At 40.6% G+C, this 27,535-nt stretch overlaps 1 protein-coding gene across 4 annotated transcripts in view; it reads right to left on the bottom strand.

Annotated features, from left to right (window-relative positions):
* SLC8A1 (solute carrier family 8 member A1) overlaps positions 1-27,535 on the bottom strand; it is a 386,260-nt gene that overhangs the window by 50,550 nt on the left and 308,175 nt on the right. The window contains exons 2-7 of one of the 4 annotated variants that reach the window (XM_077764226.1): positions 21,956-22,062; positions 18,806-18,826; positions 18,365-18,382; positions 14,319-14,387; positions 9,980-10,110; positions 5,982-6,081 (exon numbers count right to left, since the gene is read on the bottom strand). In XM_077764226.1, the coding sequence (XP_077620352.1) occupies positions 5,982-6,081; positions 9,980-10,110; positions 14,319-14,387; positions 18,365-18,382; positions 18,806-18,826; positions 21,956-22,062 (446 nt within the window). Of the gene's footprint in view, positions 1-5,981; positions 6,082-9,979; positions 10,111-14,318; positions 14,388-18,364; positions 18,383-18,805; positions 18,827-21,308; positions 21,413-21,955; positions 22,063-27,535 lie in introns of all 4 variants that reach the window. The other 3 variants (XM_077764227.1, XM_077764225.1, XM_077764224.1) reach the window with 3 other exon arrangements.

Genomic DNA, 27,535 nt, shown 5'->3' with positions numbered 1-27,535 from the left:
CTAGATTACATGGCAATTCCATGGAACCCATTTGGGGCACCATTTTTATTATTTAGGCCTATGGAGTGGGTCTGTCTTCAAGTTGACAGTATTCCCAAGTGAATTATTGTCTGGGGCACCATAGAGTTGACAGTTTTTGCTATGAAATAATTCATCTTAATTGAGAACACTTATTTCTCCACATAGCATGCATGGATGATGAACTGATGATGGAAGTGTCCCCCACACCGAACTCATTTCCACAATGGCTTGGTAGGCTTTGGGAGAGCATGCCCTCCTTAAGGAGTTGAAGTCGGGTCTCTGGTTGTAATCTACTGTGAAGTGGAGTGAGTGTAGACAGGCCAGCCACATCCACCAGCCTGGCCTAGTTTTGAATGTCTGTCCTACAGATTTCACAGACATTTCTGATTTCCCCTTAAGGAGCAGGAAGAAAATTCGGCACTTTCAAAGCATCATTTCTCTTAGACTCTTTGAAGCTACACTTTAAAGATCATCTTCCCATCCCTTTCCTTTTGGAAGAAGAGATGTGGACTATATACTGTTACTGTGTAGAACAGCTAACTTAAGCAAGCTGGGTGGGTGGGAAGAGTGTAAGTTTCCATCACCGAAATCAGGTGGTCCATGAAACACAATGCTGTCAGGGATGCTGTAACATGATACTGTCTGCTGACAGAACTCCCAAATTTCAGTACTGGATGGGATCTTAGAACTTGTCTAGTCCAACCCTCTCATTCTGCTGCTGCTGAAACTAACATTCAGAAAGGTTAAACACCTTGTCAAGGTTTTATAACTGGTAAGACACAGAACCAAGACCACAATAAGGCTTTTTCTTCTTTCGCCACTTTGGGATGTTCCTTCATTATGAGGATGCCAGTAGGTACTGTGTCGAATATGCAAACTCTGTCAAAATTAGTAAAGGAATTTCAGAAAAATCCTTAGTGCTGGGTCCCTAAAATTACCAGGTAAAAGAGAGGACAGCATGTTGACTTTCTTTAAAAAAGGTCACAAATTACGAGGCAGGAGAAGTCTATGGATGCATGTAGGCAAACAAATGCTTCTCCTTCTTTAGGGAACTGCCTGGTGTATACTCCCTATGGGCCTATGAACTAGGCTTAGGGAGACTTAACGAATATTATGGAAAGAAACCCTTCGTATTTTAAGCTGTGGCTCAATTATCCAAATGAATAAAGATACATGCTGTGTAAGATACATGTGCATGTCTCTGTGTGTGTGTTGTGTGTATTTGTGTGTGCACATGTCTGTGTGTCTCTGTTCATGTATGTGCACACACATACATATTGGATATATGTATCACAGATCATATGTGTTCCGTATGTGTATCCTTGTGTGTGTACACGGGCACAAACTCAGTCCCCAGGTACAGCAAGTGACTGTACTCTTCACTCTGGAGAGAATCCTGAGCTGACCTGTATCCTGGTGCTGCCATTTATCAGCTTTGCTTTCTTGAGCGAGTTATGTTGCTTTTCTCAATCTCAGTTTTTTACCTATAAATGGTGTGCCTGATACTTACTACAAAAGGGACAGTGGTTTTTAGTCACTTAGCCATTTTAGTAATTAAACTGAACTGACTGTATTCACACAAAATTTGGTTATCTTTCCTTGTGGACTCTTCCACAAGATTTGTCTCCCAAACAACCAACTCTGGTATCTAAATGGATAGACAGCCCTCATGAAAATATGAATTGCCTTCAGTAATCCTTACAGCAACTCCGTGAGTGAGGAGCAGTTATCTCTGCTTTACATTTGAGGGAACAGAGATTTAGAGGGGAGCTAATCTGCCCAGAGTCACCCAGAGAATTTCTGGAGGTCTGGGACACAAACCCACATCTGACTCCAAAGCCGGGCTTGCAGCCACTCTCCTCCACCTCACCACGGCCCAAGACCGCTGTGAAGAACAACAATATGGAGGTTGTGGGGTTGGTGGCACTGGCATCTGGTTCTCGTCACCCAGCTAGTGTTTGCCATCTTCCTTGACATATGTTTCTCCTCCTCATTATCCCAGCTGGTACACATTTTCTTAAGGTCAACCCTCCATTCTCCTGGATGGAGACACTGGGAAGAAGGAGGACATGGGGACGATTCGTACTGGACACGCAGTGAGTGCTAGCCTCTGTCTAAGGGCATCTGTCTGATGACACATCTTAGAAGCACCCGACAGCCACTTCACTTCTTCACGCCACTGCTCCTGGTATTCTACCCAGGAAGGAATGGAAGGACCACCACGGGGACGTGACTGTTTAGTCCTTCCCTCATCTCTGGAGTCTCATGAATCCTTGAACATTAGACTCTAAGAACTTGGTTCCCAGACACAGTAAGTTCATGGGAGGCCCAGGTACTGAACTATCAAGTGCAAGAAAAGCAGAAGAACAAACAGACTGCCAGGGGATTACCTCGAAACTAATTTAAACATAATCAGTGAGAAACAGCACTAAAATCCTATTTCCAAAATTATTATTTTTGTTTAGCAAGATAGATAGACTTAATTTTGCACAGAAAATTGCATAGGAAAATGCGTTTCTGTAGAGCCATTTAAAAGCAATTTAATATTTTTAATAAGGCAAACGGTTCTGATTCTCAACTCTTTGGCCATGAAATCTTAAAATCCAATGAAAGTCTGTTTTCAATACCGCTTTACAAATTTTATTGTCCATTTAACAACCAAAGAACATTAACAGTCTTTAGACACCTAAATTTAATCATAATGACAAATACTGAGCTTTCTAACTGCCCTTCATGTAATTTAGTGCCAATAAAATATGGGTTTGCTTTGCTGACATTTTCTCTCAAAATTGTAAATAAGGTCAGTTTACCCAGCGGCCTGCAAATTTCTGAGCAATTTTGTGTTATTCCCAAGTAGTCATTTAGCAACATAAGGGACGGCACGCTGCATGACAAATAAGAACACTTGAGAGGTTTTGTATTTCATTCATTAACAACAAAGGATCTGAGCAGGATTGGGTCCCCTCAGAGTGCTGAAACTGTGGCACCAAGACAGGGGACAAGACCAGAGTCCCTCAAGGAGACAAAGGTGGGGAGCAACTTTTCTCATTTTGAAACCTCTCTTAAGGGTAGTAGACAGCCCACTGGACGAGTACTTGGTAGACTGGCACTCTGAGCACTGTTCCAAAGCCATTTGCCTCACCAAGGCTCAGATTCTAGAAGATCAGGGTAATCGTAATACCTATCACATATGATATTGAGAGGATTTAATTCAAGATTATATACGAAAGTGTCTGCAAACCACATATGCCCCTTTAAAGTAGGGAAGCATTAGCATCTTTAAAAAAAATTTTTTTTAATGTTTTATTTATTTATGAGAGAGAGAAAGACAGCGTGAGCAGAGGAGGGTCAGAGAGAGAGGGAGATACAGAATATGAAACAGGCTCCAGGCTCTGAGCTAGCCGGCAGCGCAGAGCCCGATGCAGGGCTCGAACCCACTAACCCTGAGATCGTGACCTGAGCCAAAGTCGGATGCTCAATGGACTGAGCCACCCAGGCACCCTAGCATTAGTATCTTGATAGTTGGTTTGCTATATACCTGTTCTGACCAGGATAACAACTTTGGTCTTGTGCATGGCATAATCTCTCTCACTGTTCTAAGCTACCTTTTTACCACTCCCAAGGACTGTTCATAAAATGTTTGCTCTGATCCCTGCAAATTACAAAAATGTGTGAATAAATGAACACAAGGCCACTCCACTGCTAGAAAAGAAAAATGCATGGCTGATGTGTCTGTTGAGGGTGTCTTCTTGGTCACAGTCAAAGTACAGCTCTTCCATATATTTCTCATCTCTCTCCACGGCTTTGTCATTCTCTGTGGTACAAGCTCATCACCATACACACACTTGATTTTCTTGTTTGCCTTATTTCCTATCTCCTTCAGTAGAATGTAAGCGCCACTTGGGCACGGATATTTGTTTCCTGCGCTGTCCTATCTCTTAAACCAAGAACAATGGAAATGTAGAGAAATGCATTCATGATGTCCAGCTTGTGACCATTATGTAAATGCTCACATATCTGCAGCCAAAGGAAATCTGGGAACCATTGGGAATGGTTCATTAAAGTTTATGCTGCTTTTACTGTTCTTAATGTTTCGATTCTGATGTATCAAAGCCCATAAAACAATTTCATTATTTTTAATGTGTTCAACTGGCCTCATCAGCAATTTCTTATTCAAGCCATTTTCGTCCTTTTAGTTTTGGTCTCCATGAAGAGGAGAGACTAGCTCATGCCTCAGATGCTAATGTTCCATTTAAAGAAAAACATAAGCCATAATGAGCAAGTGATATAGACTGTGCCCCCCACCCCCAAATTCATATGTTGAAACCCAATCCCCAATATGATGGTATTAGAAGGTGGGGTCTTTGGGAAGTGATTAGGCTATGAGGATAAAGCCCTTATAAAGAAGACCCCAGGGGTCCCTGGGTGACTCAGTCAGTTAAGTGTCTAACTCCTGATTTTGACTCAGGTCAAGATCTCATGGTTCATGAGTTCAAGCCCTGCATCAGGCTCTGTGCTTACAGTGTGGAGCCTGCTTGGGATTCTCTCTCTCCCTCTCTCTGCCCTTCCCTTGCTCTCTCTCTCTCTCTCAAAATAAATAAGTAAACTTAAAAAACAATAAAAAATAAAAAGATCCCTGAGAAATCTCTTGCCTGTTCCTTAGTGTTAGGACAAGTGAGGAGACAATGTGAAGTTTCTGTGTGAAACAGGAAGCAAGCCTCACCAAATCTGCCAGTGCCTTGATCTTGGGCTTCTCAGACTCCTGAACTGTGAGCTTGTTTATAAGCTACCCAGTCTCTGGTATTTGGTAAAGGCAGCCCGAAGGGACTAAGACAGGGAGTTTTCCCCTCCCCTGAGGAGAATTTGCAGGTCAATTCCAAATCTAGTCTCCAAGCATTTTCCCACTACTTAATGTTCATAAGTTTCCTTTATTTACTCAATTGCCAGAAACCAAAGTGTGATTATAAACAGCATTAATCATAAAGAGGCACAAAAGTTCTACCACCCTCTGTTCCCACAGAAGTTCGGAGTTCTGTCAAAATAATTATATGGCAGATTGGAAAGAGGGGGCTGTGTTAGCAGTCACGACCTAACTGCCAGTGATGTTGGTTCCATACTTTTCAGTGAGATCACTATTTAGAACATTCTAGTTTTGTTCAGTAGCTGCACCAGTAGAAGATGAACCTGTGGAGAATCCTAAAGAGAAAGAACCAGTAGAGATGGAACAGAAGAATTAAGGGGGGGAAATCCCACAGTGGTGTTGCTTTCATGAATCTTGGAGAGGGACTTTCCTCCATCTTTATACAACCAGACAGTGGACAAGGTTTGAGAATCTAGGAAAAAGATGTTTCTTTCTATATTTAATTCCCTTGGATCTCTGACTCCTTGAGTTTGAAAACAACTCCATTTTGGTAGGATTTTCCTAAATAAGACTGTACTTGGCTTATACAGGGAGAAACAGAATGTGATTGTATTTGTACTTCTAGAGAAGTGCAAACGCTTATCTGTTAGACATGGTTGAAGAGAGTGTAAAATGACAGAGACGATAGTGATAAAGTGTCTTAATGTCACCTTGTGACACCTAGCATTTTGCTCCTTCCTTAGTGACCTTCATTTGGCCACTTCTGCTTTAGGGAATTTTCCAGACAAAGCCTTGTGACTGGCTGGCTGTGAATTAGAGTCACAAATTTCTTAAAAGTCTTTATGTTTATCTTATCTATTTCCAGAAAGAAAGACATAATGTAGATGGAGAAGAATGCCATGTTTGAAGACATTTGCTTCACCTAGAAAGTCCAAGTAAGTCTCTGAAATGTGCAGGTATGCCACCGGTACATTTATTTCTCTTCTAATTTTACCCTGGAAGTTTGCTGGCGCTTTGTCATACACCAAGTGGTGACAATAGGAAAAGCAAGGTCAGCGTGGGCCGTTGTCATTTACAACATGTAGAGAAAGGTACTCACCAGCACTGACTGTGATGGCTTCAATAAACTGCTCTCTCCAGCTGTTTGTCCCCACCACGAGCGCTAAGTTTGTCTTCTTAATAAGTTTGTCCACGGTACTCTAGAAGGGTCAGAAAGAATAAGATAACTGCTGGGTTGGTTAAAGCCTTGGGAAATCCAAGACCTTGTTGATTTTGAAACCCCAGGGTTACACAAAGGGTAGGGGCTGTTAGGCTCAGAACAACAGTATTGATATCAAGCACTGTTATGATTATGCAAACAAGCACAGCCCTCGCCTGGAACCCTTCAGAAGTTGAGATTGCTTCACAGCAAATTCGAGCCTCTTTCACTGCCTAATGGCCAGTGAAGAATGGCCTCAGTGTTTAGAAGAGCAGACGTTGCAGAAGCCCATCGCTTCCCCTTGAATGCTTTATGAACTTGCTTCTTTCCTGGCTTCATCTGCAGTGTGCTGTCTATAACTGAATTAGTATATGGCCTGCTCAGCATTACATATTTCTGAAGAGCGAGAATTGGCAGATAGATTATGAAACTAAAAACTGTTATTATTGTGCTTTTGTTTATCAATGAAATGCAGCCAGACAGCAGAGCCCCATGATTGCTGCTGCAGGATCATCAATAAATGGATTTTTTCTGTGGCTACTGATTTTGTTAGCCTGGCCGTTGTTAGAGTATTCGCTCTAACTCTACTTCTGTACAAGAAAAAGCGAGACAAGAAAAGTTTAATTTGTATGGTTTAGGGCACATTGCAATTGACGTTGTACTAAATTTCCCCCTCTGCTACTTTTCTCTTTAGACTTCTTTTTCTCTCTTAGGCTTTTTTTTTTTTTTTTTTTTTTTTTTTAAGCACTTGGCTTTCTACAATTAGCACTCTCCAGCTTTCTAAATGTCAGTTAAGGTAACAACAGGAACAGCGAAACGTTCACAGGAAAACTAAGCAGGCAGATGCACCCAAAGCACTACCACAAGTCATAGCAACTACAGGGAGAAGGGTCACTTCCAGGTCACGAGGCTACCCTGCCCAGAGAGACTACCGCATTGACTAGTCTACCACACATCCGCACTTACTGTCAGAGCATCCTCGAATCCCCACTAATTGCAGAGAGGCAGAAAACACATATTATTTGTCTTAGGTCAACATCTGTACATGTTTAATGCAAAGCATGTGAACTGACTATGGTTTGTGAGCGAGAGAGAGAGAAAGCAAGTTATCAGCTAACCCGGAGTAAAGAAAATGAGACCTGAGCAGCCTTGTACAGAAGGCCAGAGCTCAATCAGAATGTCAAGTGTGCTATTTTAGTGAGAGTCATCTGAACATGGAGATGATAATAAGCATGAAAGGGCCCATCTCCAACTGGCCTACTGTATATTTTCAACACCGTTCTTTGCTAGATGTTTTCCTTAGGGTGGTGACCTTTCCTCACGAGCCTTGTGTCTAGAACTGCTAGTGCCCTTGATAACTGCTGTCACCGTCACTGCTCTTGGCCACAGTAACTTCAAGCACATGACAGGCATGTCTTTTCTCTCTGGGCTCAGGCCCATTTTATCAAGCACACTGAGTGTCTTGGCTGATGCCAATTCACAGTTCTGTGTATGATATAATAAGAAATGACTTTGACTTTTCCTAAATGTAATGGAAACTTGGAGAAGGTCTCTCCAAAGAAGCCCTCTGTTCTGATGCCAAGGTAGAGAATCCCATCACCTTGGAGATAAACAGTTAAAGAGATAAACTGCTGTAATCATTAAACACACAGACTTGCCTCAAGAACTCTCTCTAAAGAACAAAGTTTTAAAATACATGAAAGTTAAAATTTGTGTGTATGAAAAACCCAGGGTAGATTATAAACTTTAATTCACCTTGACTCTTGGGAAGTATGGGATGGCCTGGTTCTTCTGAGGATTTAATTTGCATATTTGTCCTCCCTTGATCCATGGGAGGAAGGGGCACTAAGTAAGATGAATTTGAACTCTTCACTGCACTAGACCCATAGGCTATTGTCATAACCTCACCATCAGCAGTGGGTGTCAGGAAGCCAAACCCTTAGTCACAAAATGGTAAACGGGAACCCGGTGGGCTGAGTGGGACACTGTGAGGTATCACCCAGATCTGGGTCTTTAAGAGTTCTAAGAGTTCTGAATAAGTTCTTTAAAAACAGCTTTGGCCAAAAAAACATAAATTTCTTAAAAGAATAACATTATGTCAATATCGATATTCGAGGGTCCTTCAGGAACATGCCCTCAGTCTCCCTTTCCTGTTCATAGTAACTACTGATGAACTTTGAGGAGATGGGAGGAAATAGCCTATGGAAGCTATTCTAGAAAGACAAGAACCCTGAACAAGTGGACTTATGTAAAGAGACCGGGTGACTTTCAAATGTCCAAGTCATTGGAATGGTTACAAGAGAAAGCTTTGGACCCAAGAAAGCTTTGCTGCCTGGAAGACTGTGCCTGGCCATCTCCAATCCAATGCTTCCTGCAGAAAGTTTCTGTGACTGCTCTTCCTAGTCTTGGGTGCATGGAAGGTGAAGGCAGGCTGTCCCATAAAGGAGAGAGCATATAATTATTCCCCATGAGAGCCCTGGAGGGTTGGGAGGCAAACTTGCACAGAAATGCCAAGTAGGGGAATCTCTACTCTAGCAGGTGCACCAGGCTCACTGATTCCAGGTGGAAAGAGGGGGCATGAGGAAGAGTGAGGTTGGTGACATCTGGACCGACTGGTCCGTGGAAATGGACAGTCTGAGATATCTGTACCCATGGAATCACGGGGAACCTGTGTGTGTATGTCAGTCAGCAGGTTCTAGATCAAACAACAGGTGAGCTCTGATACTTGGGGTCTACCTAGAAAGCACCGGTCCCAATGTTTACCCCTGCTCCTCCTTTGCATGGGAATGGGTGAAAGAAACAGATTTGCAGCAGCCCAAAGGGGAATGTTTAATTGCATTTTTTATCTTTAAAAAATTCCACTTTAGTTGCAAAAGATATTTTTCCTTCTACTTGTCCCCTATCAGGCGCCTCAATCTGTGAACTAATTAAAAAAAAATTAATGGATCCAGCTAAAGGAAAAGAGGCCAGTACTATGAAACATCGACAGAAAATACTGAGGCTTCTAAGTTCCTGGCCTGATTCTCCCTTTTGGGATCCTCATTCTGGTTTTCCAAACAGGAGCAGAGTCTGCCTTTGAAAAATAATTGGGGAAAAGACAGCTGCACTCTGGGTCTGTAGTTCTGGAAAACCAGAGAATGAGGTTCCTTTTCATGCCCCACTCTAGAATTCGTGGGTGGCTCTCCTGGCGTCTTCTCAGCTGTCAGGGCTGTGTGGACGAGGAGGGATGGTAGGTGGGGTAGGGACCAAGGGAGCCTCTAAAATGGACAGCAAGTTTCACCTCAAAATTCTAAGCTCACCCTAAAGCCCATCCACTTAACTTCTGAAAAATGACTTCGTCATCCAGAGAACCAGGAATCCAATTTTATCTGCTCAGTTGTAAGCTCTCTGGTTATAGGCACTATATACCTTCAGTAAGTTGACTGTGCTAAAATGTCCCAGGATCTGAAGAGGAAGGCTAATTATAAATGAGAACTTGTCAATGGGATGGATGTTTTATAGGAAGAGCTTCCCCTTCCCCCTCCAAAACCAAAGCCTCCTAACTGTCAGCAGTGTGAATGGTTTGCTTCTAATGGGTTTATTTGCATCTTCAGATAGAGCTGGTTTCCTCCACACATAACAATCTCTTGGAATCCACCTTTGCTTCTTGCTCTCTCCTCAGATAGCATCTTCCCTTTGGTGCACCTCTGACCCTGTGCAGTGACAGATGCCACGCACTGGCCCCTGGTTCTGATACTGTTCAGTTTGCAGGACCTCTAGGTTCCCTACCTCTCTAATTCCAGTTCTGCTCCGAGAAACCTCACAGTTAATGAGCCAGTTGCTGAGATTGCTGACACTATGGACAGTCTTGGTCCCTAGATGGGCCTGGCCTCCCCCGTGGGCAGTGTCCATGAGCATACCTTGAATTCATAGGATTCTTCAATGATCACTTCCAGCTTGGTGTGTTCTCCGAGAATGGGGCGCCCCATTTCTGCAATGCGCCTCTCCTCTTCCTCTTTACTGGTCAGCGGCTGCTTGTCATCATATTCCTCTGTGAAAGGGAAGGGCAATAAATTGAGCCCTGTGCTCAATTTTCTTTGGAAATTGCTGGGTTCTGCTACAAGAAAACCGAGATGGAAGGAAGCCCTAATGACCTACTAAAAGTCCCTTGGGGAAGATCATAAGGCTGGAGGGGAGAATTGCTGGCCTGACAGGCAGCACATCACTGTTAACAGCAAGTGACTATAATGACCCACAACCTGAGCACAAGCCAAAGTGCAGATCAGGAAAGGAGCTGGTCGGGGCAGATCACTGGGAAATACTCTGCCTGCATGGTATCAGCTAAGGGACTCACCCAGCTGTCCCCTGTGATGCTGGTTCCCCTGGCTGTTTTTATACATTCCTCTAGCAGGTGACCAAAGGAACCACAATGAAAAGTGCTAGAATGACACAAGGGATGGAGGAATTAGGCCTCCTCCTCTCCACTTTCTAGAGACAACAGAAAAATGCCCCAGTGCCACCAAATTAGCTGAAGAGAAATTTTGATCTTAGCCAGAGCTCCTGTTGCAAGTTAAGAAGCAAACCATCCAGTCCATGTTTCACAAAGATGCCTATGCTCTAGTGCTTCCTCTCTGTGGTGCAAAGTTGAGACTTGTTAGGAAGATCTGGACCACATTCATCTTAAAGTAAACAGGGAGGGCAAAGGTGAAGCCTTGGGAGTTAATACTACTCACCATGTGAGCGTGATTATTTCCAGAACCACTATGTAGCTTACGCTCCAGGAGAGGCTGGTGGGTGTTAAGAAAATGTTAATGGACTTGAGAGTCCATTAATGAGGGGAAGCTCACAGTTGGCTCCTCTCTGTGTGAAGGTCATTAGGATAAATCTCAGACTGAAAAGGCCACGCACATGGCAAACACCATTCCTGTACTCACTCTACCTCCTTGTCCTTCAGGCCCAGGATGCGGGAACAAGACAGGCTACTTCCCGTGAGAGTCAAGTCAAGTGTACCTCATCTCCAAGGAAGTAGTATGAGTGGTATGGAAAAGACCTCAGCCCTGATGCCTTTGCTTCTAGAACTTTCCTGGCAAACTGCTTGCTGTAGGAATCTCTTGACTGAGGAAACACGAGAAAGGGAGGGACTTCTAGCCCAGTCTTCTTGCCTTTTGTATTTATTTAGGCATCAGCTTCTGCAGGAGTCCATACCTCTCATTCCTTCCAAAGGCATGGTTCCCTCTGGTGAGGACATTGCTGTGGTGGTTCCATTTGATACTCTAGCAAATTCTGTAGAGAATCAGTTCCTTGGCCAGTTCACTGCTAGAGCACAGAGCAGATGGGCTAGGAGTACTGCTAGCATTTTAAATACCAAGTGTCAAAACCAACCCAATGCAGAAGCAGGATGTAGCATATTAATGCTTTAGTACGTATTCAGTAGTGTCTTCCTAAAAGGATATTTTAGAATCTGCCTTTCTATCCCTAATTCTTACATGGCCACAATGAAATTAGATGGAGACTAAAACATAAGTGATTTTGGACTGGCCAGAAACTGCTAAATGTTAAGAGATGCAAAGGAGAAGTGCAAGGAGATTAATTTTAACTGCAGAAGTAGTAGTGTTTTTATAGTAGGCTTGGGAAGTTATGACCCAAGAAAAGGCAAAAAGTTCCAACTGGTGTCCTCCAGATTTGCCCTTGAAATTATGTGTGTGTTGTCAAGGAAGTGGTCGGCTGAGATATATGATATCCAATCTACCCAGTGCTCAAATCAATATTTTGATTCCCTGCTTTCTGATCCTTGAACCCAGGATAATGTTATGGGTAGTTTTCATGGCCGCAGTTTCTTTTAGTATCTTTGTTCAAAACCATGGCTACCCATGGATGTCTTAGAGACTTACAGCAAATAAACATTATTTTTCCAGAAGAACAGCCAGGATTATTATTTGAATTGCAAAGCCATGGAGAGAGAATATTTATTATGGCTTCCTTTTCTGTAGTTTACTTGTACATGTCAAATTGCTTTAAATGTAGAAAACTGGGGAAATTACAAGAGAAAGGTAATGTGGTAGCATTGTTTAATGCCACATTTCACAAACATGAAATTATTTGGAACATGGCATTAAATAAATGGACATGGTAGTAAATGAAATCAAATCACAATGATTAAAAAGGTTATTTATTTCCTTTTTAGTCATCTTTCCATTCTTCTGATCAGGATGAAATGCTTAGTTTGGTGCTATTATATCTGTAACTAGTTCCTGACATATGCTCTATGCATATAAAGATCCTTTGTTGTTCACTTGAGAAATGAGGCACAGAGATGGGAAGACTTCAAATGCAGCAAGGTAAGGGATGAGGGATCAGGGTGAGGAAGCAGCTTGCTCTGTCTAAAGGTGTCAGGGAAGCCTTCAGAAAAGAGGAAATATTTGAAATTGGCCTTGGAATTTGCAGGGAAGCTTGCCAGGCGAAGTTGGTGGTAAGGTTGGCTAGGTGGTGGTATAGTAAGAAGGGGGCATTCCAGGCAGACAGAAGTCCAAGCACCAAGGCATAATGTCATGGAAGAGTCAGGGCTATTTTCATTTAATAAATGTCACGAACATTTAAGAGGGAATTCTATGTGATGGAGAGGAGGCAGCTAGATACATCCTAGTGTTGCTCTATGATGATACTGATAAATTAGTATCTTAGTGGTGCAGAGTTTTGATACTGGCAAATACCGATCTATTTTTTAAAAAGTGTCTCCTCTCTTTGGGGCACCTGGGTGGCGCAGTTGATTAAGCGTCTGACTCTCAGTTTTGGTTCAGGTCATGAATTCGAGCCCTGCATCAGGCTCTGTGTGGACAGTGGGGAGCCTGCTTGGTATTCAATCTCTCTCTCTCTCTCTCTCTCTCTCTCTGCCCCTCCCCTGCTCATGCTGTTCCTGTCTCTCTCAAAATAAAATGAATAAACTTAAAAAAAGTGTCCTCTCTTAAGATATCTTTTATTGATTGGGGGAAACAGTTTAACACCATTTGTCTGGATGGTCTATTATATCTGTTTCCTTTTCACCTTGTTTTATTTTGTTTCCTTTTCACTTTGAATGCTGGATCAAACACAGTCCATTTTCCTTTGGCCAAGTCAGTTTCACCTCCTTATGTATGCACAACGATAGCATACTTAGTTTGGCTCGTCAGATAGAAAATTCGTTCTCTGTCTCTGTCTCTGCATACATATACAAGTAGACTTTTAAAATTCACCATATTTAATTGAGAAGTTGATAGTACATCACATAGCATCACAGGCTTAACCAACAAACACAACTTAAAGATCAAATGGATAATTCATACCCACTGTTAAAATCAGTATTCTTTTTTAATGTTTATTTATTTTGGGGAGAGGGAGAGAGAGTGCAAAGCAGGGATGGGCAGAGAGAGAGGGAGACAGTGGATCCAAAGCAGGCTCTGTGCTGACAGCAGAGAGCCTAATTCGGGACCCAAACCCACAAAACTACGAGATTATGACCTGAGCCAAAGTTGGATGCTCAACTGAGCCACCCAGGCACCCCATAAAATCATTATTGACAGGACAAAAAACAATCCTGTGATATAACCAATATCAGGATTATTGAGTAGGGAAGTGTGATGTGAGGATGAGGAAAGTCCTCCTGGGGCAGGAGGAAGTGTTTCTACCACCGTGGCCACTTATGGCGATGGTGATGACTGAGGAGTGAATATCCTTGTCCTCATCCAGAGACTTGGAGACAATGTCTGGGCTCTAAGCTTATGGTAGATTTGGGATGGTTGTGATCCTCTGGTCACCTTGGCAATGTTCCTTCTAGGGAACCTCCACAGATGTACTATCATCAGTGCATATGTAGCTATCATCAGATTGTCTGGGGGCAAGAAAGGCAGGCTCTGGAAAGAAATACAGCTTGCTTTGAAAGAGACTTCATTACACTTGGAATGAAAGACCCATGTTTGAGAAGCGAGACTTGCAAACAATCTGGAATGTGTTGAAACTGGAGAGGGAGAGGCCATGGGAGCCAATCTTCTCTTCAGGTCCATCTGCTCCCTCGACCATGCGTCCTGTCCTGTGCAGATACCCTTGTGTTATTGTTGATGACCCACCATACTCCCAGCTGCAGAGAAGCCACTGCGTTCTTTAGCGATGTTCTAGAGGGGACAGGGGCCAAATTGTTTAATGTCTAAAGACTTAAAGAACACTTGAGGGGAGTTAACTTCAAGCTAACTAAACTGTGGTTTTCAAGGACCATGATGCAATGAGTACCTGCAATCGTGATTACAGTAGAGGGGATCGGATGTTCTCTAGCATGAACTTTCCGGAAGACAGGTTGGCCTAGCGAAAAGGACAGGCAGAAAATCAGCAGAATGGACTGTACTGGTTTGCCACCAGAGCTTTGTGGAATTAGTAAGCTAAACATCACATCCAGATGCACACATCACAAGCAGTGTTAGTTTGGGGATTGAGTTACTGCTACGGAGGTCACAGGTGAGCAAATAAATGGGGGTAAGTGTTCTAGGAGCCAAGCCAGATGTGAATGAACTACACTCTCCTCAGTAGGGGGTGCAGCTAGATTCGTGCAAGCATCTGAAGTGGAGGGTCCATGTCCTTCAGTGACTGCTTCAGAGTCATCATGAAACAATGGAAAGCACTTAGTGTGATGACAGGAAACCTGGTTTTGAAGCATATTGGTGGCAGTGACATAGCCTTGAGCAGGCTATTTCCCAGTTTTCCCACATGTACATTGGGATAAAAGTACCTGTTCTGTCCACATCATAGTTTTGTTTAAGGGTCTAGTAACATAGCAACTGGGAACATGCTTATTTATTTTCTGGGCAGTCTGAACAGGAGAATGTTTTATCCACTGGAAGGCTTTGCAAGGGTATGCCATCATCACAGTAACGATTGGATTAACTGGGCCTAGGGTTTTCATTAAACTTCTGGCTCAGTTGGCTGCTAAACCCACCTGCTGTTGATTCTACCAAGAGCTACATTTAACTGATCTGAGAGTCAGTGAAATTGGAACTTGGTACCAACTCTGCCAAATGCTTGATATCCAAGTTTGGGCAAAGCACTCTTTTCTCTGAGACTCAGTTTCCCCAAGTGTAAACAAAGCTAAAGTTGAAGGGGGTTGGTTCCTCCACCCTAGGTACTGGAGTGATTAAAGTGTGTGAAGGTGTCAGAATTTTCATACTTTGGCTTTCTGAAAAAGCCATGTACCTTGCGAAGTCTATTGTATGATGAGAATAATATAATTGGGAGAGCAACTTATAGAGAAATATAATGACTTTTAATGTATAACTCTATGGCTGCCTGTTTGGGGAATCAGAGATGCCTCTCTCTTCTCCAAATTGAACCAGAATACTTAATTTTTTTAAACAACCCAAATTAATGTGCTCTAGTTTCCCCGTCCTGAGGTCCCCTTCATTTTTCATTTGACTGGAATTCACACTGATGGTGTTTATGAGACACATATGGGCTTTGGATTGTCAAGGGGTTAATATGAAGGTAGGAATAAAGAGGTTGAAAGGGAGGAAATGAAAGTGCGAGGGTTAGAACGCTCATCAGAGGGGCAGGCTCTGAATCCAGATGGGTGATTTGGGGGTATATTGATTTATCAATTGATTAATCTCTTTCAACCTTCATTTCCTTCATATAAATGAGAACAATAATAACTTACTCTGTAAGGTTGAAGATTAAATGATATACTGAATTACACACTCTAATGAGCTTTAATGTATAGAGGGGTTATCATGTTTTATGCCAAAAAGGTCAAGGGAGGATGAGATCATAGGTCCAAACAAGGGCCTTTCAATGAGGCAAGGTCTAGGAGGAACACATAAAGATTTGCAAATTCCAAAATCACCTCCAGCACTTAATATCCACCACTAATGAAATCTCTGAAATATATTGGGCTGTGGACCAAATGACTTTTTCAATTTACATATATTCTGCTTCAAATTCAGATTTTCACACTCAGCTGCACAAGACCACAGAAAAGCTGTAGGCAGAGTCCAAGGGCTAGATTAATTCTTCTCTATTGCCCCTGCATCTCAAAGCCTTGACTTCAAAAGCCTCAACATGACTTCAAAGAAAAGTTCTTTAGGCTTAAAGCTGCTTTTCACTGTTTAGACTTAAGTTTTAGAACCTTCCCAAGGGCATCTGTAGAGAGTGGATCTCAGGTATTCTGACCCAGCTCAGGAGAAAAAGGTTCATATAAGGTGAGAGGAGCCTGACAATGTAGAGATTCCCAGAGAGTTTTGGAACATTCTCTTGTTCTAACTGTATCAATTTTGAGTGTTGGGAAGAGGTGGCAATAATAGAAAACCCACTATTTCAAATTAAAGCTTTAAGAAAGAATTTAATGAAGTAGTACATGAAATGATAGAAGTCTTTGGAAGAAGTGACTTTGGTGTCTTGAATGCAAGATGTGTCCGAGGCGTGAAATGGTGGGCATTACTGGACAGATATTCTAGAACATGTTATGAACAATTTCTGGGAAAAGAAAACTAGAATCCTATTATTACCTAGATACTTAAAAGGGAAGATGCTTCAAGTGACACAAAAGGAAGTCTGTAAAAGCAAAATCCTGACATATGCAACGATAAGGAAAATAGGACAATATCTAAATACATCAATGTATTTTAACAAGGCATTCTGTAGCCAAAGAGTTTTCAGTGAAGATCTCATTATCAGGCTGCATAGGACTGAAGGTGCTGCTAGACACTACAATAGTTCTCTAATGGTTGACTTTTTAATTTCTAATTATTTCAGAAGCCATGAAGGCTGCCTTGCCCAATTTCCACCTCCCTCAAATCTCACAAGGATCCAACTTATTGGGTGACAGGAGCAGAGTATTTCCAAGAAGACTTCAGTGAATTCAAACATGGGATGAGAAAAATGAGATAAAAGTTTAAAAAATAGATGTAAATTCCCACACTTTAGATTCAAAAATAGAATCTTCAGCAGTGCACAATCAGGGAGACTTGACTGGGGAGGGCTTCAGATGTTCAGATTTTAAAACTCCTCTGTGAGGACTTGACCTGTTTAGCATTTTTATCCTTTTCAATTTCTGTGTCTCTGAGAGTCTATGGATCATTTCATCATTAAATGCCGTGTCTAGAGAGAAGAAGTGGAGAGCGAATAGCCCATGTGACATTGCTCACATTCAGAAAGTTCCACTTTTGACAGAATCATATTGGAACTACCTGATCCTAAGTTTACATGAACAGTGATTTAATTAACCCCCAACACCCTCACCATAGCATTTGCAAACTGGGAATTTTTGGAAATATTTCCTTCCTTAAATACTTTGGTTCAGCTGATTTTAGAAAAAAAATAATCACACTAGGGATATCTGCACAACATATTGAAAAATGCCATGGCCATTAGGATGCCTTTGGAGACATCTTCAGCCTACAGCTTCAGACAAATCAGACCTACCATTTATTATTTCTGTCCCTCTCTAAATCTGCGTAGATGAGTCTGAAAAATTGAGAAAATACTTAAGGTCAAAAGGGAGGATCCTGTAAGGAAACATCTTCCTTCTGTACACAAGAAAATAGCTTTAGAGTTGTGTTTGAAATAGTTTTAGTAATGTGGTCAACACAGGCTGGATACCAGTATGAATTTGAGAGTTTTAAACTTTTTGACTGGCATTTTGGGTTTTTAGAGAACACTTTGCAATGCACTTGAAGCAGCCATGTTAATAAGGCTCAAACTGAAGTCCCCAAAAAGAGGCTCAGATTGGTATGTGGGATGAGGGGAAGGGATGTTCTGTCCTCTGCCAATAGGGCATCATGTATTAGCAGGAGCCTGAACTTGAGCCATGGAGCAGTCCTAGATGTCAATTCCTATGTTTCCTTAAGGTCGGCAATTGTCTTGTTTATTCTGATACTCCGGTACATCTGGCAGGGTACACTGCACACCATCAGTGCTACGTGAACATTTATAAATTAACCAGTATCAAAATGTGAACAATTACAGGTTCTGCACACAAATGTGCGTACACATAAACACAGCACACAGATTGTTAAGGTGTAAAATGTTAAATGTGTAAAGTCAACAAGAGCACACCATGTGCCACAGGTAAATACTAATGCAGGTTACCTAAATGTGGTTTTGGTTTGATTTTAAGGGCATTTGGGGGAAAATGAAGAACATTAAAAAAAAAAACTGTCTTACCATACAGGTATTTTCCTTCATAAAAGCAAATAAAAATGAGAAATGGTTTTTAAAAATGTAAACAACGTCTGGTGAAAACAGAAAGCAAAAAAATAAAATTCGACGTCATTAGCTTTAAAAATTCATACCTGTTATTGTGAAGCCACCTAAAAAAGAAAAAAGAAGAAATGTTACCATTTATTTAACTTACAATCTAAATAACAAATACTAGTGACATTGGCTGCCTGATCACCCATCTAAGATACAGAAACTTGCCAAATTATATTTACAATTAAGAAAAAAAATGAAAACATCTGCACATGATTTAATCGCTACTCATTCTTTTACGATAGTGCACAAATTTAATTCTCGTGCATACCTAAGCAATCACTGTTTTTAAAAAAGATTATACTAAACTAAAAATGGAATATAAACTATCTGACCTACACAAAAATGAAGCCGATGGCCCTACACAACAATCTGGCTACTAAATCAACAGAAATAAAAGTCAGAAAGGTACTGTATCACCTGACATTCATGGAAAATAACTTAGAAAAATGAAAAGGAAATGAAAGAAATGAAATGCTTACCAAGCTCATTCAATAACAGGGCTGTGAAAGAAACAGACAAAGACAAACACAGAATAAGAGACCAGATGAATAATGAAAGTAAGAGGAATATCAGCAGAAAGAAATCCAGGCAGATTTGATTACGGTGGTAGGTGACCACTGTACAGAAGTACTGCTAACATGGGTGCACCCCAAGGAAATGAGGCATTGGGAATATTTTCAAATAAACAGTCCGGATACTAAGTTTTGCAAGTGTGTGTGATCGGTTATAGATGTAGATAATTCACCTTATATGTTATTTCTGGGCACTTAATAAAACATTTCTACTATATATGTTTACATATACTCTACGTATCTAGTTTATCACATATAGTAGAAACGCTTTAATGAAGTTAATCTTAACTTTATCTGACTGAGTCTTCCTCATTAAATATCACCCGAGAGTTGCTGAATTCGACATATGGAAGTCTTATATCATCCAGGATCTCAGGTATGATACCTGTCGTTCAATGACAACAGATAGAACATCTGAGGAAATTTCCATTTTGGCTGCCCTGCCTGAAGGAGACTTTGGCGCTAGGTAAAGCTCTCTCTGGAGGTTCTACTTATCTGGTATTCATTAGCTATCAAGGGATGCTTATGTTTTTTAAACCCTCAAGACCTGAGTCTCAGGAATTAGCACTTATTTGTGTGCCTTTACCTATGACTTCTGCATATTATAAAAGTGCACAGTCACAATACTTCTTGTCGACCCGTAATTCCATGGAAACTGACATGGCAAGTGGAGGTGGGGTGGACTGGGGCATCCTTGATTTGTCTCCTAGGTTATGTGCTTTAAACCGAGACTATGCGGTGGCATTTATTTTTGGGGAAAGCTACCTGGCTAAACATATACAACTTACTTCAGGCGTTGTGGAGGAGAATGCTACAATTATGTCTCCAGCCCTGTTTTCCTACTAGTGGTAGTGGCGTTAGAGGATGCTTTCTAAAACAAGTCAGTACATTTATTTATAGTGACAAGAATCCACGTGGAAGGGTACGAAACCAGATAGTGATATCAAGGAATTTGCTTTCACATGAGGGCATATTTTACTAAAATGGCAATTGAAAGAGCTGTATCCAAGATGCTCTTCCTTTACATAAAAGACAATGTTTTGGAGGAATACATTTAGAAGTAAGTGCTTTTTCCCTGTATGTTAATGAGGCATGTTTGATCCCATCTTTGTAAGAAATCAGCTCAGTTTTCCAAAGTGGCTTTTCCTTCTGCCTACTGCCCATGGAGAATAATAAATAGGCCACATTAAAATGGGTCCCCAAAATGTTCCTGTTACCTTTGGGACATGAATAAGTCAGGAGATACACTTTTTTTCTTCCTGAGGGACTCTGAAGTCCATGAGTTCTTATAAATGCAAGATTAAATTCCCCCAAATGTTGAGTCTATATAGGCATAGACGATATTTGATTTTTTCCCTTACATGTGAAAGTATAAATTTCTTACAAAGTTAGGGGTCTAATCCTATGCTACTCATCAATTGTTTGTATGCAATGAGTAAAACCTATTAATGTGGAGAATGCTCATTTTACATAATTCCTTTAAAATGGCCACTAGTTGAGGATAATTATACGAAGCCCTTGTAATAATTCAGAACAAAATATTATCTTTAAGGGTGGTATAAAATTCCTGTCCTTCCTTATCAAAAATAGGCCATGGAAAATAAGATATAAAATCAAAGAGCACAAAGAAATTGGCTTCTTTGTTCAAATATTTTCTAAAAATCTGTAAGTATAAATCAACTAAAAAAAATCTAGTTATAAGGATACTGCTATTTATTTTTCTTTTTTTACTGTATATGTTAGAAAACTGTTGACTCTATAAGGATCAAAACATTTACGAGCATAAGGCTGGCTAGGCCTTAAGCAAGGACTAAATTCTAGTCTACCTCTTGTCGCTTTTAAACATCATATTTGATAATATGAAAAACCTTAGGTCAAGATGGATGCTACATTGTATACAACAGTATTCTTCAAAGGTCTTTGTTCTTATTAAATATCTATTTTTTGAAAACTGGGTTATCTAAAGGGGCCTAATTATCGAATTATTTTGAAAGTTCCTATCAGTTGCCATTAGACTCATCGGTCGCTGCTAAGAGGCATTAAGTAGTCTTTATCACTAACGTTCAAGGGGAGATTTCATAGTCAGAAGCATATTCTAGAACAATTCCTGAATAGTGAATAACTGAACACAGAAAGCATGCTTTTAGATCATCGCTTCTGAATTACAGAAATCTCTTACGTTATTTCTTAAGTCTGGTTTTAATCCAGGTTAGCGGGCATTTCCTGAAGAGAAGGGGCATTGCTTGGTGCACTTGTGAATGAGGGAAGGGGATGAAATTGCTAAAGCTTCCAAGGAAATGAAGGATAGTACTTGGAGCCGAGGAAGAGGAGAGAGTTAAGTGTGAGAGTAGGAGACACGGAGAGAGAAGAGTACAATTTCTCGCTGGTATGTCTTTGTATACTCTCACACCTGTCATTCCTCTTCTTATCCATTTTGGTTCCTCAAGCACAAGGGAGAAACTGCACTCTTTCTCATATTCCTCACGGTCAAATATTCTAATGGTAATGATCTTCCTGTGGGAACACAAGACAAAGGCAAAACAAATGGTTGGCGTCACACGCTCATGCTAGGTGTTCACCAAGCTGCATGTTACTGTGAAGTTATGGAGGTTGAACTGGCAACACATGGACCTCCAGAAGTATGTAAAAGGGCATCGCGGCTACTCCCAGCTGGCCCCGGTGACATTTTCTTCCAATTTACCACTTTCACCAATTCTTCCTGCTTCACTTAGCTGTCAGGAAGTACCCCAACTTAGAAGAGAAATCAGAAAGCTGGTTTCATTTTGGCATGGCAAACATTAGCACCATCTTTTCCAGAACGGAGGCCTGATTGACTGCACTGAACATTCATTTCTCAGCCCTGCAATGTGCAGAATGGCCAGAATTGGCTGATGGAGCTACAGGCTGGGCCCACTGTGGCCCCGGGGCGAGGTCTATGCCCTGTTACATAGGTGGAAGGATGTGTGTGTTGTGAGTCACATCTGAAGAGTGCAGGCATCCAGGGGCGGCACAGGCCAGCAGAAGCTGTTGGGCTCAGCCCTGGAGCAGCTTCCCCACCTTTCTTCTCACTCATCTCCACCAGGCGGGGCTCTCCAATCTCAAGGAAGAAGGTCTTGTTTTTCTCATACTCCTCATCATCAATTACCTTGACTGATATTGTTTTGCTGAAACAGAGAAGAATAGAAATTGACGAACAAGGGGAAGAGAAAAAGAAGAGAAGGAACATAGAGAAGAGGAAAGCAAGGTTAACGAGCTGCACTTCCAGTCAAAGTTCCGTACTTGAAGAGAACCTTCTGTACTGTGACTTTGTTCTTCCAGAATGGGTAGGGGGTAGGTCTGCAAGATTAGAGGTCACCTGATTCATAGCTCCCCTGCCCAAGGGCATGGAATGATTTTAGGCAGCATGTAGCACTCAGGATTAATAGGTTTATCATCTTCATGAGGAGGAAAAGCAAAAGAACACAGATCACAGTAATAAGAAGAAAAATTTTATTTAGTAAATGCTTTAATTGCAGGATTGTGTGAGCTGTGCCCCGGAATTCACTCCTTTAGAACAAATCAGTAAATCACATCAAAATGTCAACAGAGGTTATCTGTGAGTGATTGGCTATGGGTCTTTTTTTTTCTTCTTTTTTTTTTTGCCTTCATTCTGCTTTACTGTATTTCCAAACAATATTTTTATCATAAAAATTTAAAAGTAATTAGAAGACCATCACAAAATAAAATCAAACTCTTTTTATGTTACCCCACCCAATGTCCTAGCATCAGACTCTAATTCAAGTTAGATTTTCCACCTAGATCTCAAGGGGAAGATGTTCATGTTTTATTTGTCTTTCTAAAGATGAAATTGAGGCCTCCCAATAGCCGTTTTGAAAGGTGGGAGATGAGGAGTCATGATGTAATGGTTATTTTCATCCCTCCAAAGTTGAATTTCAACTCTTACAAAATATGCCATTTATACTATTTCAAGCTCTACCAAGACACCAAGGCATTTAGTTAAGAATTCTTCCTCTAATCTATCCATTTGCACTGCTAGCCTTAAGGTCCTCTGCTTGTCAGTGACTGACAGACAGTAGGACAAATGCAAATATTATGCAAATCTCAATTTCCCATAAGCCTGATGACTCTGAAAAGAAATCTAATGCTACCTTCTAATTAATAAGGGCTTAATTACTTCCTGTATTACAACTTACTCAGAGCCCCCTAAACACTTGTTTGTCCTTGAAAATTTTTTTTTTCCAGTAACATTGGCCAAGAACATTTTTGACTAATGTTTTTGAAACAATGAGTTTACATAAACACAGTTTTAATGTCATGGATGTTGATCTTCTGGAAAAATATTTGTAATCTTTTTTTCTTCTAATTATTGATCAAAGCCATCAAGTCTCATTTAGACTTATGTATACCAGAGAGCTTCAGTGTTCTTTCCTAGTATGAAATAAAGGTAGAAGTTGCTTTTAATTTTCTGAATTTCCCAGTCCCTAATGCTAAATGCTTTAGTCTTACTTTCTTGGATTAACATTGTAGAAATGAGATGATTGCTTCTTGTCCTTTGGACCATCTCTCTGCTCCTCAGCTAAAGAACATCTCTGCATGATACTCATACCTAATTTCTCATTACTGAGGAATTGGGGTTCATGACAGTTCCTTTTCTATCTCAGCTGTGTTCTCAAAGACTGAAATACTAAGGCCAAATGAGCAGCTGTAAATGACTAAAACAATAAGCATTTTTAAAAAGTAGTTAGATATTTACAAAACTACCAACAGTGTGACCAAGTCTAACTACATGTATACAGCGAACAGTTCCTATCTAACATGTAGAATTGTTTTCTAGAAGTGACCCATTTACTTAAGAGTTTGTGCGTGTGTGTGTATAAATATATAATAAAATCAGCCTTCCCTGACTACATTAGGATATCTGATCATTCCTCAATATCCAAAAGCTAAAAATTATTAGAGAGAGACAAGATGTAAGTAATGATACATGAGCTCTTCAGAACTGAATTTGAGGTTAGAAATGAAATCAAATTTATTTTGCAAAACCTGCCAAATGTCTATCCTCTTTGTCATCCTCAGTGTATTCTCAGTGCATCAAATTTATGCATATGGGGTATTAATTTCCATGTTCCTGTCTTACATTCATAAATTACTGTTGTACAACTCTACTAAAGCAATCACCCATAAGACCAAGTATGGGAAAGTATTGATGGGCATAAGAAGGCCCATGTCACCATCTTCTGGACCTCATGGCCCAACATTCCTTATCAAGGCAACTTGATGATGGGGTACATTAAGCTGAATGTCAGGTTGCAATGCTCTTGCTTATATTACCTAAGAGCATTTGACTTATCTTTCTCCATCTGGCAGTCCCAACCCATCCTAACATTTCAGTCACACATTTTTTTAGATTGCAGAAACAGAGCACAGTAGAGATGGATGGAGTAACCTGGCTAATAGACTTAGTCTGTTTAGAAACGACTACCAGTTTTATTCTCAAAAAGCAATATGATCACTCATTTACAAGTAAATAGAAATAACCAAATTACATTGTTTCATATCGTTGGTGAATTTAATCCACTATTGTAGCAGTTTTATTTTCTTTACTCTGGACTATGAGAAACATAAAGCCTCACACAATTCGTATAATAGAATAAGCACTGAAAATTTAGATGATCAATATTTACTAGGTTCATAATCTTTAGAAAATGTGTCAGTATTTGATAACTGTTACACTGGAAAATCAAAGATGAAGAAAAAGAAAACAGTACCTCTGTAGGTGCTTGGCAAAGACACCTAAAATAGATGAGATTTGCATAATGGCATATTATTTCAAAATCAATATCAGTACTGTCCCTGACAGGAGGAGCCATTAAATTAAAAATCGATTGTATTAATAGGCAACTTGATTATTAAAGGACATTTCAGTCAATTTAAAGAGGCAGGATAAAGTTAATCCTAATGAGTTAGTCCTTGGAATCAAGAGAGGCAAATATCAGAAGAGATTGCTAAGCAAAGGTAGCAAAGGTGAAAATAACTAATGTAACTTTTGAGAGAGAAAAATCAAGAACAGAGGAGGAACAGGCAGAGGGAGAGGGAGACTCTTAAGTAGGCTTCATACCTAGAATGGGGCCCCTCACAGAGTTCAATCCCAGAACCTTGAGATCATGACCTGAGCTGCAATCAAGAGCCAGAAGCTAAACCAATTGAGCCACTCACTCATCCTACCACCCACCCTAACCAATATAATTTTCAAAAGAACATGTCCTTAGGCTGTCCCTTGCTCACTTTCCAGAGCCTAATGCCACTTCTTCCGTAACTGGGGAAGTGACATGAGATGGGATAGATTTGGTGAGGACTCCAGTTATCCTAGTTGGATAATCAGCAGAAGCACACATCTGTTCCTCATAATTCTGCAGGGGATATAGAATCTCAAGGATTGAAGGGATTAAAGGCCCTCCCACTTGCACCCCACCCCTACCTCCATTGCCACACCAATCCCATATTCAGAGAGTTTTTGCTCTATCACAAGGACTCCCTCTCTCTGAGAACACAGATTCATGTTGGCTGTTCTCTTGTTCACTTTACCAACAGGAAGCAGTCAAGTCAAATTTTATTTCTTTAGATTGACAGGCTAACTGAAAGAGTCAGGTAGACACAGCCCTTCATCCAACGACAATACTTGTACTCTGATTGTCCCAATAAGGAACAAATAGAAAAACTGATGTCGTGTAGTTTTCAACTACCGAAATTATGAAGAAGGTATTGATAACTTTTCACTTGATTTTTTAAAAACATCTCTCTAAAGTTGAAGATTGTATTATAAAAATTATGTTTTCTGGAAACTAGCAGAGCAGTTACAAATCTTATGATAACATTAAATAATTTCTCAATATGACCAAAATTTTTATAGAAAAACATCTTGGTTCCATTTCTGTGGGGAAAAGAATTTAAGAAAGATCAACTTATTTAGTGGAAAAATGCAGGTCATTCCTTTTGATTTCTTTGTGATACTTTTTCTCTGATAATAAGCTAACTATTTTGACCTCCCAGTCTCTCTTATCTGATGGGTCTCAAAAGACCCAAAGACCTTACAATATTCGACTAAGGAGTTCGTATATCTGGTGGTGACTGAGGGAGGTGGTGGGAAAGGAAAGAAAGAAGTGGCTTTCTTAGTGGAGGTAAAAAAAAAAAAAAAAAAAGAAAATCTCTTTAAAATATATTCTGATATCTCATCAGTAAGTCAAAGTAGCATCAGGGCATCTTTTTCTATTTCAGCCTCAATTTGCCCTTCTGTGATTTCTTTTTCTCAAGACTATTCTTGATTTTAGGAAAAGTGAGAAAAAGATGAGTTTGGGAGAATAAAGAGAAGAGACTCTACTTTTAAGTCCCCATGCAAAAGATTATAGTGAGGATTTCACATATTTTGATACTGTAATAGCTATTTTAAAATTTATTACTTAAAAAAACCCCTAAACTCTCTTTAGACATACTGAGAGGTCAATGAACCTAACAGCACTTTACATTGCTTAATGCTCCTGTCTTCATAACAGCCCTAGAAGTAACTTCTGTTGCTTACCATTCACGGAGGAAAAAATGACTCAGAGAAGTTAAGAAACTTCCAAAGTCACAAAGTGAGACTCCTACGACTGGGTTCAAAGGCCAATACCTTCATTATATGTCCCACAGAGTTCCTTATTCAGCTGTGGAGTATTTTTATGACCACTTTATTTTTATTTATTTTTAAAAAATTTTTAATGTTTTATTTATTTTTGAGAGAGAGATAGAAGCAGAGCAAGCAGGGGAGAGGCAGAGAGAGAGAGAGAGGGAGACACAGAATCTGAAACAGGCTCCAGGCTCTGAGCTGTCAGCACAGAGCCCAACGTGGGGCTCAAACCCACGAACTGCGAGATCATGACCTGAGCTGAAGTCCGACGCTCAACCAACTGAGCCACCCAGGCACCCCTTTTATGACCACTTTAAAGGATCTGGATCATTACAAGGACTGCCTAGATTAGCAATGATAGAATTTCAATTCTATTTTTAAAAGGAGAGCAGCACATATATTTTATGATGGCTGTCCTAAAAAGGGGAATCCTTGAGGAGATAAAGGTCCTATTAGAAGTAATCGAAAACTGCCATGAATATGTAGGGACTCACCAATTCTGAGAACTTTGAGCCACTAATCAGTAGCTTCAGCCTCATGGGGAGGGTTTGGGGACTTGTTAGAACTTCAAAATCTCAGCCCCACCCTCCAGACCCACCAAATCAAATCTGCATATTAACAAGATACCCAGATGACACTATGCATGTTAAAGTTTGAGAAGCATGGATGTAGAGAGGACAATGTGTTCTTTTATTAAGTCAGATAATGAATTAAGAAGCTGGTAATACTGGGCTTGTGTTTTGGTTCTGTCTGCATATTAGAATCACATGTGGAGCTTTGCAAACTTTAAGGGTGGGGCTCGGTGCACTTGAAAGCAGTGAAATCAAACACTCTGGTTGTAGGGCCTCAGCAGGAAAATAGTTTTTAAAAGTTTTTCAGGTGATTCCAATATGTAGCAGGGGCTGGAAACTGGCTAATGGGGAGCAAGAATTATGCCTGATGTTTAAAAGAATGTATTAAAGAATAGAATTGTG

This window comes from Crocuta crocuta, unplaced genomic scaffold (assembly GCF_008692635.1).
Source record: "Crocuta crocuta isolate KB4526 unplaced genomic scaffold, BGI_CrCroc_1.0 scaffold164, whole genome shotgun sequence".
NCBI lineage: Eukaryota > Metazoa > Chordata > Mammalia > Carnivora > Hyaenidae > Crocuta > Crocuta crocuta.
This window is presented reverse-complemented; position numbering and strand designations above follow the sequence as displayed.